This window comes from Marmota flaviventris, chromosome 15 (assembly GCF_047511675.1).
Source record: "Marmota flaviventris isolate mMarFla1 chromosome 15, mMarFla1.hap1, whole genome shotgun sequence".
Classification (NCBI taxonomy): Eukaryota; Metazoa; Chordata; class Mammalia; order Rodentia; family Sciuridae; genus Marmota; species Marmota flaviventris.
Window position 1 is genome coordinate 70024855 of NC_092512.1, and position 15763 is coordinate 70040617.

General features: G+C 32.6%; 1 protein-coding gene across 2 annotated transcripts in view; it reads right to left on the reverse strand.

Moving 5' to 3' along the window:
* Positions 1-2447: 2447 nt before the first annotated feature.
* Mybl1 (MYB proto-oncogene like 1) overlaps positions 2448-15763 on the reverse strand; it is a 37890-nt gene continuing 24574 nt past the window's right edge. The window contains exons 9-16 of one of the 2 annotated variants that reach the window (XM_027932904.2): positions 14996-15229; positions 13184-13552; positions 10517-10659; positions 7265-7379; positions 6133-6249; positions 5941-6045; positions 5334-5513; positions 2448-2877 (exon numbers count right to left, since the gene is read on the reverse strand). In XM_027932904.2, coding sequence (XP_027788705.1) covers positions 2749-2877; positions 5334-5513; positions 5941-6045; positions 6133-6249; positions 7265-7379; positions 10517-10659; positions 13184-13552; positions 14996-15229 — 1392 coding nt within the window. In that variant the 3' untranslated portion in view covers positions 2448-2748. The remainder of the gene's footprint in view (positions 2878-5333; positions 5514-5940; positions 6046-6132; positions 6250-7264; positions 7380-10516; positions 10660-13183; positions 13553-14995; positions 15230-15763) is intronic. The other variant, XM_027932905.2, reaches the window with a different exon arrangement.

Here is a 15763-nt window from a genome sequence, read left to right on the forward strand (position 1 = left end):
CTACAAAGCAGTTGAAAATATGGTTCTGAATGAGGCGCAGTGAAGAGGCCATGTTGCATTAATAGATAAAAATCACCTGTAAAGGGAATTCTAAGAGAAAAAAGGTCTAAGAACAGAATGTTGGGTTCAGTCCTTAAGAGTATCAAGTCCATAAGACAAAAAATGGAAGTGAAATGAGCAAGGCCAAGTCAGCTTGTACACAGATGCTTTATTTGGATGTTAATATATGTCAACACTGTATGCAAGATTCTCTTACAATAGAAAATTTCTTCATATATCAAAAAAGCTCAATTTAGTCAGGGTAATTGCTGTATTAATGTGAAAGCCTTACAATAAAATGCTGTATATATATTATATGATATATGTGTAGTCAGTTTCCAGGAAAGTATGGCTGCTACATGTATGTCTGGCATTTTTATAACAATGAAAGAAATTTAAATGAACACAACCGTAAAAAGGGAGAATTAAGATGCCTGACACATTTACAATTGAAAATCTTGCAAAAAAGCAACAAAGCAGTTAACTGGAGAATTCAACCAATACCAATCCAAAAATGTACTATGTCCAACAAGCCCAGGCTTATCCACAATATATTTCCATTTGGGATAATTTAATGCTCAAGAAAAATTAGACTTTAAAAAATATAGCTCTTCTAAGATATTATACTTTGGTGGTTTAGAGACTATGTGTATCCAATCCAGCCAAGGGCTACATTAAAAAAAAAAAAAGGCCATTATATGCTATCAGTTTAAGGTAACTGAAATGATCCAGTATGATTTTGTCACAATCATTGGTTTTACAAAGTGAAATTTCTGTGAGAAGTTCATTAATTAGAAAGCAATCAACACACTTAACAAACATGCTAAGAAGATTCAAATTGGTTTATCTATTTGTTATCAACAAAGCATAATCTTAGTACCATACATATTCTTTACTTCTCACTAACATATAGTATGCAAAACTAGCAAGTGGATTTAAATAACTTAAAACCCTTTTAGGTCTACTGTTCAAGAGCTAGGCATTAAAATTCTTAGTATTTCCATTTCTATTAACATAAAAAACAGATCAGAAAATCCTAAGTTGTTTTGTTTTGTTTTTAAGGCATAGTAATATTTTGGTATTGATAAGAATTTGCCTGGTAATGGTTGATTCCATTAAGTTAACTTGAGAACTTGCCATCATTTGCTTTTTATCTTTTCACACAGTGCAAGTGGTGGTCGCTCTTTCCATCTCTCATAGCAGCAAGCCGATTCTGCTATTTTCTATAGCAGCATACATCAGGAGTGGAGAGGGAGAGAGTGTGTCAATTATAAATAATTCAAACTTCAGTGTACAATTCTATTTGCCTGTCAGTGTTTAAATTGACAGCACACCATTATATGTTTCAAAAAAATTACATAAAATCTCTACCACAAAAGCAAATAAAGACATTCTTTCAAGAAGAAATAAAATAAGTGCAAACACCTAAAACAGGCAACTGAAGCAACTGTTGTAACCTGTAGAGAAACACAAAACATTTATAAAAGGACAAAATATTTTTATAAATAAAAGATAATGTTCTCTACTTCTGAAACATTGAGTAAATACAATAAACTTCTAAGTACAGTCTGTCTTTAGGGACCAAGGTACCATATTATTTTTAAACAAAATGCAAAAATTTCAACACATATACAAATTACCAGATTAATTTATATGACCCCCCGATATAATTTAAAAAGAAAATATTAAATTATTATTTAGTACATTTTTAGAACTATTTTATAACCAACATGATTTAAAGGGCATAGTGCAATATTTAGGTAGATGTGACATACAGTATAGATATTGTATTCTTTGCAGATATAACTTACTGTTTCATACTTAAAGGTCAAAATTGTTCTTTTCTATGTTAGCTGTAATGACAGGAAACAACACTGGCTTCTAGACACCCTGTATATGTATAAATATCTACATTTAAGCTTTAAAAATGAAAATAAATTATAAAAACAGACATCTGTCCAATTTACAAAATTTTCCTGCTCCTACATACTGTACAATACATTCAACAAAACTCTCAGCTCTTCTGAGATTTATGAAGAAAATACTGACTCTTTACTAATAAGGAAAAAACCTTTTTCAATGCTTCTTGTCTTTAGTACTATGCTCAAATAAATACACTTAACACTGTAGTTAATTTTACTGTTTCTGAAAAATACCAAAAATTAGTAGTGCAACTTTCTATCTTCCTTTAGACTTCTTTTCACTGTGTTTCTTTTTAAAATGGTAACATAAGTTAATCAGCACATGGACAAAAATACTTCATAAAACCATGTGTGCTTCCCTTGGCTAATTTCAGAGATTATATGTACTAATATACCTGTCTATAACAAAACTGCAGCCTCAAGAGAATAGCAACATATATCTTGTAAAGAAAATATGTGAGAATTTACTTCTGAAATATCCATGAACATTCTTATTTTCCCATCTTGTTCTTTAAAAATAATTTTTTAAAAATCCCATCTCTTTAAAAAAAAATAAACAATGAAATTACCCACTCCTTACGTAAGTGACTTATTAGCTTTTTTTTTTCTTTTCCACTACCGGAAGAGCTTATTAGCATTTTGCCTACCCAGTATAGAAAAAAGATGCTAACTGTTTTAAGGCTATATTAAAACTTTAGAAGTAATTAATTGAGAAAAATTTCACTGCAACCTAATTTAGTATAGAATACAGTAAGGGAATGGGGCATTTCATCAGTTTTAGTAACAATTACAGTATTAGAGCTCTTGAAGTGCTGCTGGTAGCTGTGTAAGTACTCAGATATCTTCTTGCTTGTTCAGTCATGATAAGCTGGTCTTCTGTCTTCCCATAAACCACTGTTTCCCATTCACAATTTGACTAGGAAGAAAAAAACAACAAAAGTACTAAAATAATATCCATACCTACTCTATGATTAGACTTTTAAAAATTAGTTATTTTAATTGATCAGGTATTTTATAAGTCATTACTATAAAATGTTTTGATAAGATACTTTAAAAATACCTAGAAAATATTTATAATCAATTTTTTAAAAGTCAATTATTTTAACTATCCATATTGCTTATAGGCCTATGGAAGTAGTATAAAAGTTTTTTCCCCAACAGCTCCTCCAAAATCAAATGAGTCTCAACATGGAAAGAAATGTTAAATCTTTATTACTTCCAACTTTTGCAAAAATTTTAAAAATAGGGGGTTATAGACCAACATGGGTGAGCCCTGGGTTATATCACCACCACCACCACAAAAAAAAAAAAAAAAAAAAAAGATTTAAAGAGAGGATGTAATGTCAAAAAATTAACCAAGAATGTTTTATGTCTTACAAATTAGTGAATACATTCATCACACAAAGTCAAGTTTGATTTGTTTTCTTCCCATTTAAAGAATAAAGATTACTACATTCTAGGTAGGATCTAGTATATAATGAACTTTTCCAAAAGGTTCTATGTAAATTAAACATTGGGATTAAGAGAATGTGCTACACAAAAAGCAACTCAAAATGGATCAAAGATCTTGGAATAAGGCCAGAAATTATGCAACTCTTAGAAGAAAACTCAGGGTCAACATGCCTCCATATAGGCACAGACAATGAAGTTCTCAATAGGAAGCCTAAAGCTCAGGAAAAAATGCCAAGAGTTAATAAATGGGATGACATCAAATTGAAAAGTTTCTGCACAGCAAAGGAAACAGGAATGTGAAGATAGAACCTACAGAATTGGAGAAAATCTTTGCTAGCTACTTGTCTGACAGAGGCTTAATATACAGAATATATGAAGAACTCAATAAATGCCCCCAAACCCCCTAAGTAACCCAATTAATAAATGAATTAAACAGACATTTCTCAAAGAAGAAATACAAGCAGCCAACAAATATACGAAAAAAAATGTTCAACATTGTTAGTAATTAGGGGAATGCAAATTAAAACTATACTGAGATTTCTTCTCATTCCAGTCAGAATGGCAGTCATCAAAAATACAAAAAATAATAAATTCTGGAGAGGATGTGAACAAAAAAGAACACTTTTACACTATTGGTGAGATTATAAATTAGTACAACCACTATGGAAATCAGTATAGCAGTTCCTCAAAAGACTAAAAAAGGAACCATTATATGACCCATCTATACTGCTCCTTAGTATTTGTCCAAAAGAATTAAAGTCATCACACTATAGTGATACATGCATATTCATGTTTATAACAGCACAATTCACAATAGCCAACCTATAGAACCAGCCTAAGTGTCCATCAATAGATGAATGAGTAAAGAAAATGTGTTATATATACATAAGCCATAAAGAAAAATGAAATGTCATTTGCAGGAAAATGGATGGAACTTGAGACCATATGTTAAGTGGTAATAAGCCAAACTCAAAGTCAATGGTCATGTTTTCTCTCATATGTGGAAGCTAGAGAGGAGAAAGAAAAAGAAATGTGGAGGGTGGGGATCAAATGAAAATAAAAGGATGACCAGTAGAGGAAAAAGGATCAGGGAATGAGAAGAGGGAAGGAACAGGGAAATGATGGGGAGTGATACTGGCCAAATTATATCGTTATATTTTACGTACATATGAATCTGTAACAATAAGTCTCATCATTATGTACAACTATAATGCCCCAATAAAAATGTGGAAAGAAGAAAAAAAGAGTGCTACATATCTCTTTGAAGCAGTAGCTCAAGACAAATTGGAGGTGACCATATCTGACTGCCAATGACACTTTCAAGTAATCCTTAAATGTCAGGAATACTATGCTGCAGTTGTTACGGCATAAAGAAGAAACCCTCCTCTTCTATTAACTTATATTCTTACATTCTGTGGAGTAAGCTCTTAAGATAACATAATAAAAAATTTCAGCCTTTATTTGCAGCAATATACTGGCCACATAGCAACAGATACAAGGATTTTATTTCACTATTTCTGAGCCAAAAACTTTACTGGGAACCATTATAGCAATAAAAGCATGCTGACACTGCTTCCAACCACTTAACTCTTTCAGGACAGCAATTAAGACTATTCATATTTATTATAGGAGAAGAGGTGCCAGAAATTGATTTAGGTATCTTTAGTTTAAAAAAGAAATAGTACTTAAGAAATCATCAAGCATCTTTGGCTACAACTCCAGTTGTATGGTTAATATGTACCCTGATGAATGAGTCTCTCAAACCCAAATCTACTTTGAGTGACAAAATAATGATGAATGTTTAGGTACTTTTATCGTCAATTTCTAATTTAAAAGAAAAAGTATTTGTGATCAGTAAGTCTAGAGTGATTATTGAATAAACAATAACAAAAATCACTAAAGAAATTTAGAAATCCATACCTGAAGATTCTTTTCCAATGTGACACCTTTGGAAGTGTTAGGGTTTGGTTTCTTTCTAGTAAGTGTATATGTTTTGTTGGTTGAATTTATATCTTGTTTTTCAGGAGTCAAGTTGCACCTATTGTCATGTATTTCCAATAATGGTATCATTAATAAAGATGTTGTAAATATATTTTCTGACTAAGAGAAAAAAGAAAGAGGAAAATAAAATAACTAATTCAAAAATGGAGACAAACAGAGGGACTACTGAGTAAGTGGTAATGGAAGCCCTGTTCATTTCCCTCCAAGAAAGCATTTGGTTCCAATGCACTGTCTAGTAATATGGCAATATTAAATATTTTGGGAATGAACCAAAGATAAACACTGAAAGTTTTGCAAATTACCATTTTTTGACATTCATACATGAGAAACTAACTCCTCTCAAAATAAACAAGTATGAAAAAACAAAGAAGCAAATAAAATATTCTTTACAGTTAATAGTTTCTCTTTGCATTAGGCAGAATGATACCAAAGGAAACTATATGACTCTCTAACTGACCAAACAATAAAACTAGAAACACTAGGACTTAAAACAACCACTTAAAAAATATATTAATTCTTTACAAACCTGCATCTCTGAAATGTCTTCAGTCAACAGTTGAGTGCCTGGTTCTTCTTTTTCCCAATTATCTAAGACTAGTGACTTTCTGACTTTCTTCACAGAAGCAGTATGCTAGAATGAATAATTTACAAAAAAGCATCATAGCCAAGTCACTTGAACATGATAAAGCTTTTATTTACAATAATACTAAAATATTACCTCTTGTTTGCAACTTTTATAAGCAGGTTCATCTTCCTCTTTAAGGAATATGTCTGTTCCAGTTTCTTCTTTTAAAACTTCTCGAATATCTTCTTCCAAGAAGGCAAGTGGCTGGGACTAAATTGTTTTTAAAAGGGTTTTTTAAAGTTGTTGCTAACAATTCATTTTTCTCCCTACATATAGAACACCTATCTTTAAAACTTTTACATTATTAGCATAATTTTATCCTATTTCCTATAAATATATAAATTAATTAATCAGTTTAATGGCAAAAACAATTATTTAAAAATAATATTAGGGCTGGGGTTGTGGCTCAGCGGTAGAGCACTCCCCTCTCACGTGTGAGACCCTGGGTTAGATCCTCAGCACCACATAAAAATAAACAAAAAAATAAAGATAGAGAGGCAAAATAATAATAATAATAATAATAACTTAGTAATGAATCCACCCAAAAAGTGACTAAAAATTTAACTAAAGTAACCTGGAAGTAATTGATATTTTTTAAATTACATTTTATTTCTAGTAACTTTATAAAAAATCTGTATCTGCCTAAAATGTCCATAGTTTTTCTACATTATTTCAAAGGTGACATCATTTATGAGAACACTGAAAACTAGAATACTTCCCAAATCAATCTGTATACTACTACCACTACTACTGTAAAAATAATAATAGCAACTAAGTACATATTACTTTGAAACTCAAGTCAAGTCAATTTATTTCTGTTGTCTCCTTCAACTTCACCATAAAAATCTGGGATTTACTTTATGATCTCCTGGGTGTAGAAGTGAAAACTGAGCCTCAGAGAGGTACCCTGATCATTCAGTTTCCTAGATACTATTTTAAGTACCTGAGTATATGAAAGTAATGCTAGTAAAACTATTAAATGTACATTTTACTATTAAGAAAAAAGTTCCACTGACAACTGTTTTGCTTTATCTAGATGACACAAAGAAAGTAAAACTTAAAAATAATCGAAGCAAAAGTTATTTACTGGTCAAGGAAAAAGACTAACAAATTCAAGTTTTTGTTTCAGTTTCAGTGAGCATCTTTTTGATTAAAAATCAAAGTGATAAAATCAGTTTGTTTTATTAAAATTAGAAAAATTCTTAAAAATAAAGAGTATACATACCACAATTTTAAGAGGTCCATATTTTTTCTCCTGAGCAGCAAGTGCATTCTTAAAAGGGGTAGGAGTTCTTGGTGTGGTACCCAATATAGATCTTCTAATAGTAGGTGTTCTAAACCTATTCAACCATGTAGAGATTTGTGTTATTGATACTACAGTCAAAAAGGCATAGGGTACACTTTCCTTGCATATGCACTTGCTTTATTTAGATGTTCTAGGGCTAAAGTATGGTTGCCTAATTACAATACCAGAATTTAAATTATACTACAGAGCTATAGTAACAAAATGGTATGGTATTGGCACAAAAACAGACTTGAAGACCAATGGTATAGAATAAAAGGCACAAAGATAAACCCATATAAATACAGTTATCTTGCCAGGTGCAGTGGCACACACCTGTAATCCCAGCAGCTCAGGAGACTGAGGCAGAAGAATCGCGAGTTCAAAGCCAGCCTCAGCAAAAGTGAGGGGCTAAGCAACTCAGTGAGACCCTGTCTCTAAATAAAATACAAAATAGGGATGGGGATGTGGCTCAGTAGCTGAGTGCCCCTGAGTTCAATCCCCAGTACCCCCCAAAAAATAAATAAACAAACAAATACAGTTTTCTCATACTAGACAAAGGCACCATAAACATACATTGAAGAAAAGATAGCCTCTTCAATAAATGGTGCTGGGAAAACTGTAAATCCATATGTAGCAAAATGAAATTAAACCCTTATCTCTCACCCTGCACAAAATTCAAACTCAGAGTGGATCAAGAACCTAGGCATTAGATCAAAGACCCTACACCTACTAGAAGAAAAAGTAGGCCCAACTCTCCATTATATCAGCTTCAGAACCAAATTTCTCAATAAGACTCCTAAGAAAGTGCAAGAAATAAAATCAAGAATCAATAAATGGTATAAAACCAAAAAGCTTCTTCACAGCAAAAGAAACAATCAAGAATGTGAAGACATAGCCTAAAGAATGGGAGAAAATCTCTGCCACCTACACCTCAGATAGAGCATTAATCTCCAGGATATATGAAGAACTCAAAAAACTTCACACACACACACACACACAAAAAAAAAAAAAAAAAAAAAAACCCAAATAACCCAGTCAATAAATGGGCAAGGGAACTGAGCATGCACTTCACAGAGGAAGAAATATGATTAGTCAACAAATATATGAAAAATGTTCAACATTTCTGCATTAAGAGAAATGAAAATTAAAGCTTCACTAAGATTTCATCTCACTTCATTCAGAATAGCAATTATCAAGAATACAAGTAACAATAAATGTTGGTGAGGACGTGGGGAAAAAGTACAATCATACATTGCTGCAAATTGGTACAACCACTCTGGAAAGCATTATGGAGATTCCTCAGAAAACTTGAATGCAACCACCATTTGACCCAGTTATCTCATTCCTGGGTGTATACCCAAAGGACTTAAAATCCGCATATTATATTGATACAGCCACATCAATGTTTAAAGCAGCTCAACTGACAATTGCTAAACTGTGGAACTAGCCTAGGTGCCCTTCAACAGATGAATGGATAAAGAAAATGCGGTATATATACACAATGGAATATTACTCATCCATAAAGAAGAATAAAATTATGGCATTTGCCAGCAAATGAATAGAACTGGAGAATATCATGCTAAGTGAAATAAACCAATCCCAAAAAATCAAAGGCCGAATGTTCTCTGGGATATGTGGCAGTTAACACACAACAAGTGGAGTGGAAGGAAGAACATAAATTCAATGGATTAGACAAAGGAGATTGAAGGGAAGGGAGGGAGGATGGGAATAGGGAAAACAATAGAATGATTCACATAACTTTCCTATGTTCATACATGACCAGTATAATTCTACATCATGTACAACCATAAAATGGGGAGTTATACTCTATGTATATATGTCAAAATACACTCTACTGTCATGTATATCTAAAAAGAATTTAAAAAATTTTAAAATGAAATTTTAAAAATGAAACAAACAATATAAACAACAAAAACAAATTTGAGCTATATAAAGACAAGAGTAGTTATATTGTTAAATGCAGTATTGCTATTTTCCTGGAATAGCTGACTCTAATGGTCAGTATTTATATACTATGTTTTGCTCATAGGCTGATGTCTACAAATCCTGAGGTATTACTCATCTTCTCCCTGTTTGCTTTTAAGTGTGTTCATCTCAATATTAAATAGAATATTATAGATTTAGTTTTCCACAAAAGGACTCTAATAGAATTTAAACAGAGAAATCCATTAAATATAAAAATTTAATGTAAAAATTTTACTTTTTAGGTTGTCTATCAGCATGAAAATGAAAAGGTAGTTCATTATAACTATGCATAAACAGAATTTTCTATTATAATTTGTGAAAACTTAAATATTAGATTAAATATCTTGCTTTAAAATTTTTTAAAAATCATTTATACCCAGATTTTTGAGTCTGTTTGAGAATGTGTGCATTTTTTTCCTAAATTATTTTCTTCCTAGCCTTGCTGGGTACAGTGGTAAATGCCTATAATCCCAGCAGCTCGGGAGGCTGGGAGAATTGAGAGTTCAAAGCCAACCTCAGCAAAAGTGAGGCACTAAGAAACTCAGTGAGACCCTGTCTCTAAATAAAATACAAAATAGGGCTGGGGATGTGGCTCAGAGTGCCCCTGAGTTCAACCCCTAGTACAAAAAAAAACCCTAGCCCAGTCTTGGTAGGACTAGGTGGAAGAAGTGAGCAGATGGAGAGGAGAACTCAAGAGGAAAACTCAAGAGCACTACATAAATTGTCTTAATTTCGAGAAGTGTGGTCCTGACAATCACTTAAGACAATGTAGTTGATATAGCTGTCAGGATGGACTCTCTTTAAAGGAATTCTTCTATAGAATATCATTGTGACACTTTTCTCAAATGTATATCTTTAGTAGTATTTGATTACTATAACATAATAAAAGAGATGCACACCAAAAAAAAAAAAGGTTGCCTAAAGTAATTATTATTCCAATCAATCATCTTAAAATGAGGGAAAAAAAGGACTAATGTCAGAAAAGAGTATTTAGAAGGTTGCTTTCCTTGCAATCAAACTTTCACACTACATTGAGCAGGTTTCCAGTGTCCTAGGGATAAAATATTAGGTTATGACTTTATAAAAGTTCTAAGTCCTGCATGGATAGTGATTATAATACATGCTAAGTATTTGGACAAAAACCTAATCTACCCTTGATGTTTTACTTCTCATTTTCTCTAATACAATTATTCAGTACCTACTTACCCTACATTTTCCTTTTGATCTTTGGGAGTTGTTTCCTTCTGAAGAGGAGTTGTAATGAGAACTTTTTGCCCACAAATAGGGGTTGATGTAAATGAAGGGTTTTCTATATTAAGTTGTTCATTACCAGGACATGTGTTGAAAAACTAAAAAGGGAATACAGTTTAAAGGCAAGTTTCAGAATATCAAAATTTATACACAAATATTAAATTGATAAGACTTTCCAATTATTTTATTTGCTTTAGAAAAAGATTATCAATAATATTCCATGTATACTCCACTTCATGAAAATAAAGCTCCATAAAGGCAGTAACTTTTGTTTTGTTCACTGCTCCCAGCACTTAGAACAGCATTTAGCACGTAAGAGGCATTCTTGAAATAGTTGTTTAACAAAGGTTCAAAAGTTATATAGAAAAGTACCAAAATTTTTAAACAAAAGAGTATATTATTAAATATGGATCTGTAGAAACTGCTGTTAAAATGTAAGAATTTTGTACAATATAACTGAAGTAGGTCAGTTTTTAACTGTTATTAATGATCTTAAGTGGACTTTTCTATGAGAGTACCATTAATTCAGAATATAATAGCAGGCTGGGCACTGTGTGATCACCTGTAGTCTCAGTTACACAGGAAGCTGAGGTAGGAGGATCACTTGAGCCCAGGAGTGTCTGGGTAACACAGCAAGATGAAATATGAAATACAGCTATCTGGAAAATTTGCCTATCTAGAACACGGCACAGAACCTTGGAGCAAACAAAATTTTTATCTCAGAATCCATTTTCTAAATTACATAATGTGCTCATTCAGTCATACAAATGTGAAATACTAATTTTTGTGGCCAAAATAAGAAGTGGAAGTTGCTTCAGGACTGCTACTTTTAAGTGGAATGAATTCTAGCTCTATCACTCCTATATCCTAATATTTTAATTACTTTACCCTAAGATTAGCAATCAAACCCTCTTTCACAGAATAGTCTAAATTCTTTGCTTTGGGGACATAAGCACCTTTCAGACACTCTCCACCACAGAATTTACACTTCAATAAAAATTGCTAGCAGGCAAAACTCCAGAAAAGGAAAACTAGTAGTGTGCCCAAACCCATTTTCCCTTTCCTGGGATGTTCTTTAACTGAGGGCTGGGGAAGAAGTAAAGGGAGGCACTATTCACATTATAGTCTATGTAAATGGTGCCCCATAAAGTATGAGGGCACAATTTTCAGAGATCACAATAGCTCTGTGCTACCAGATCCTATTCATATTCCCAACCTCAAAACATACTTCCAATAATATCCCAGCATTCTCCATGTTTGTTTGACCACTAACCTCCTTGCACCATAAAACTTTTGGGGGCATCCTGGCAGCTCAGGAGGCTGAGGCAGGGTTTATTGTTGTTTTTGTTTGCTTGTTTTTAGTAGTGGGGATTGAACCCAGGAGGTACTCTACCACTAAGCTAGTCCTTTTTTTTTTTTTTTTTTTCTTGAGACATGGTCTAAATTGCCCAGGCTGGCCTTGAACTTAAGATCCTCCTGCCTTGACATCTCAAGTAGTTGGGATTACAGGCGTGCACCACCACACCTGGCTCCCCTGCAGAACTTTTTAATCTCTGTCAAAACACTTTCAACAAGCAAAAGCTCCATCTCTTACTAGGACATGTGGCTCAACTTCAAAATTTCATTCTATCCAACTCCTAAGTTTTTTTTTTGAAAGATTAACTGAGATGCTATAACAAAGGTGATGGCACACAACTTAGAAAATAGCAAGTATTCAATATGAATTTATCCTAATGTAAACATCTGCTATTCAGGAACATTAAAGGAGAAAGCAGGTAGTTCTGGAGATCCTAGAAAACCTCCTAACATGAGATTCTTATAGTAACCAGTTGTCTTTCTTCCAAAGAATGTTAAGAAGGAAAACTTAACAGGTAAACTCAAATCTAAGTTACTCTACATAGATGAGATCTCTCTATTTTTTGTTGGATATATCTGTTGAATAATCAAGGATCAACGAGTCAGACTGGATCTCAGTCTTAGCCTGTATTAGATAACTTTGGGCAAATCATTTTACCTTTCTGGCTGGTTCTGTTTCCAGGCTGATGAGTCCTAGACAGATGTGGAACTACATAATAAAGAAAATGTTGCCAGGCACAGTGGCACACACCTGTAATCCTAGCAGCTTAGGAGGCTGAGGTAGGGGTTCAAAGCCAGCCTCAGCAAAAGTGAGGTACAAAGCAATTCTGTGAGACCCTGTCTCTAAATAAAATACAAAATAGAGCTGGGATGTGGCTCAATGGTTGAGGGCCCTTGAGTTCAATCCCCAGTACCCGCCCCCCCAAAAAATAATGAAAACATCCCTTTTATCTTTAATAGTTGTAGGATGCTATAATGTAGCTACTATACTTTGTGAGACACTTTCTGATCTGAGTTTAGCACTCTCATGTACACAATCAAACACATCTGTTTTTATGTGTTATCAAAGCAACTAATTAGGGGCTGGGGTTGTGGATCAGCAGTACAGTGCTTGCCTAGCACATCAAGGCACTGGGTTCAATCCTCAGCACCACATAAAAATAAATAAATAAAGGTTTTTTAAAAAAGCAACTGATTATTAATAATGATACTAAAGATCTACTTTAGCTCATCAACACTTGGAAACATAAATAAAAACATTACTACCTGTGAAGGAGAAAATGGTAGTGTTTTCACCGGTGTGTGCTTTAGTGCTGTATTACCGCCATCGTTGAATGTGCCATCACCAAGTTCATTATTTGGGGACTGACCTATTCGCATTCTTCTCTTCTTTCTGAGTATAGTTGGTGGAGTGCTAAATTTTGCCATATTTGGGGATGTTAAAGGCACAGCCTCATTGTCTCCACCATTACAACTGTTTTTTTTCCCTTCAAGTACAAGACTGACATTAAATTGACATTCCATGGCTCCTTCATTGTGTTGAATTCGCATTAGTTTAACTGGGGTAGACTTGACAGGAGAAGCAGCAGCATCAGAAAGATCAAAACTGGTAACATCACTCCATGCTACAGGATCCTGCAATAAATTAAATTCTTAACTAAAGTTAATGTTGTAACCTAGTTTAAATCTGATCTTGGACACAGGATGGTATTTCCACTGAGTTACTTAACCATTTTTATCAGTAGAAACAGTCTTTACTCAAACATCTTTTTTAAGCAAGACCATCAAAGAAGAACAGAAATATAACATGGAACCAAAACATAACATGGAAATATATGTGTACTTTGGTTTAAAAAAATACATAAATATATATATATATATTTTCTATATATACAAAACAGATTGATGGAGTACATCAGATTAATTTTGAGTTATATGGGGGATTTTAATTTTCCTCTTTACAGTTTTCTCTAGCTTCTAACTTTCTCTAATGCACTTGTACAACTCGTTTTATGGTTTTCTTATCATACCAATTTGAAACATTCCAAAATATTATTTCATCTCATTCAGTAGCTGAAATTTACTGTTTAAAGTATTTTATATAAAAAGAACAAATTATTTCAAATTATTATCAAAAAGTATAATTTATCATAAAATTTCATATTCTACTTCCCAGGAAAACAATATTAAAATCTGAACAATCATTTGGTAATATGTATGAAATATCTTAAAAATGGTGATCTTTATGTCCTTTGATACTTTGATATATACTTTGATCCAAAAATTCAATTTAACCTAAAAACATAGACATGATTTTGCACAAAGCTTTATATAAATTTTTTGTTATTAGTAATATTGAAAATCTAGAATTCCCCCCAAATGTTCAATAATAATAGCATACTAGGTAAATACATTTCTTATATTCATCATATTATAAAGCCTACTAAAATTTAAGTTTAAAAAACAGTTTAGAAAATAAAAACATGCTCATGATATAAATAGAAGACAAAAGAAACAGAAACATAACATGGAAATATATGTGTACTTTGGTTTAAAAACATACATATAGGGGCTGGGGTTGTGGCTCAGCGGTAGAGCGCTCGCCTAGCACGTGCGAGGCCCTGGGTTCGATCCTCAGCACCACATAAAAATAAATAAGTGAAATAAAAGTATTGTGTCCAACTACAATTTAAAAAAATTTAAAAAAAATACATATATATATTTTCTATATATACAAAACAGACTGATGGAGTACATCAGATTAATTTTGAGTTATATGGGATATTTTAATTTTCTTCTTTAAAGTTTTCTCTAGCTTCTAACTTTCTCTAATGTACTTGTACAACTTGTTTAATAAAAATGAATTCTATTTAATTATAAAAAATATTTACAAGACACATACTTAAGATTTACTTATTTATTTTGCCAAAAGATACTGCAAAATAGAACAAAATTAAGTATGGCACATATAAAGTAATGCCTAATATAAAACTGGTCACTGCCCATTAACTGAATTTCTGAACATGAAACCATGTATCTAAAATTGAATTTTTGATAATTTCACAATTTTAAACTTACAGATTCAATAAGTTCCAAAGTTTCTGCAAATTCAGGAATGGTCTGTAGAGAAGATAGCACAGCATTTGCCTCTACAGCTAGGAACTTCGTGGGCGAATTCTGCTGAGCAGATGCAGTTTGATTTTCATCCATACCATAAAACTCAGTAGCATGTTCCTCAAGGCTATTTAGAGTATTAGACATGCTATCATCCATGAGGAAACTACCAGACCAGCTAGAAAAGCTTCCAGGTTGCTAAAAGTACAAAAGAAATTTGAATATTATTTGTTATTCATATTTTAAATAAAAGTTTTTTCTAGAACAATATACTTCATATCATATTAGCTAAATATACAGTAGCAAATATGTTCTTTATTCAAAATTGGTACAAGATTTATTTTCATTAAATCCTATACCTTCACTATATTTATTTTTTTTAATTTTTTTAGTCATAAAACCATGGTGAGATAAAACATGTATTTATATTGTCACATAAATTCTAGACCCCTAAAATCTGATCTTTCTCTTCCTTTCTAAATCATTTCCCAACACTTCCACTTACAAGTCCTCTTCCCAGGGAACTCAGCTGTAGTACTTTCAACTCCCTAAAGAGTAATGCTCTTTTGCCCTGGAGTACCTTTACACAGACTTTTGCTCACTTTATTTAGAATGTTCCCTAACCCACTGACCAGGGAAACTTCTATTTTTCATTGAAGATACAATTCAAATATTGAGAAGTACTCCTATGATTACATACTTTTATCTGCTCCATAATGTCCTAATTCATCG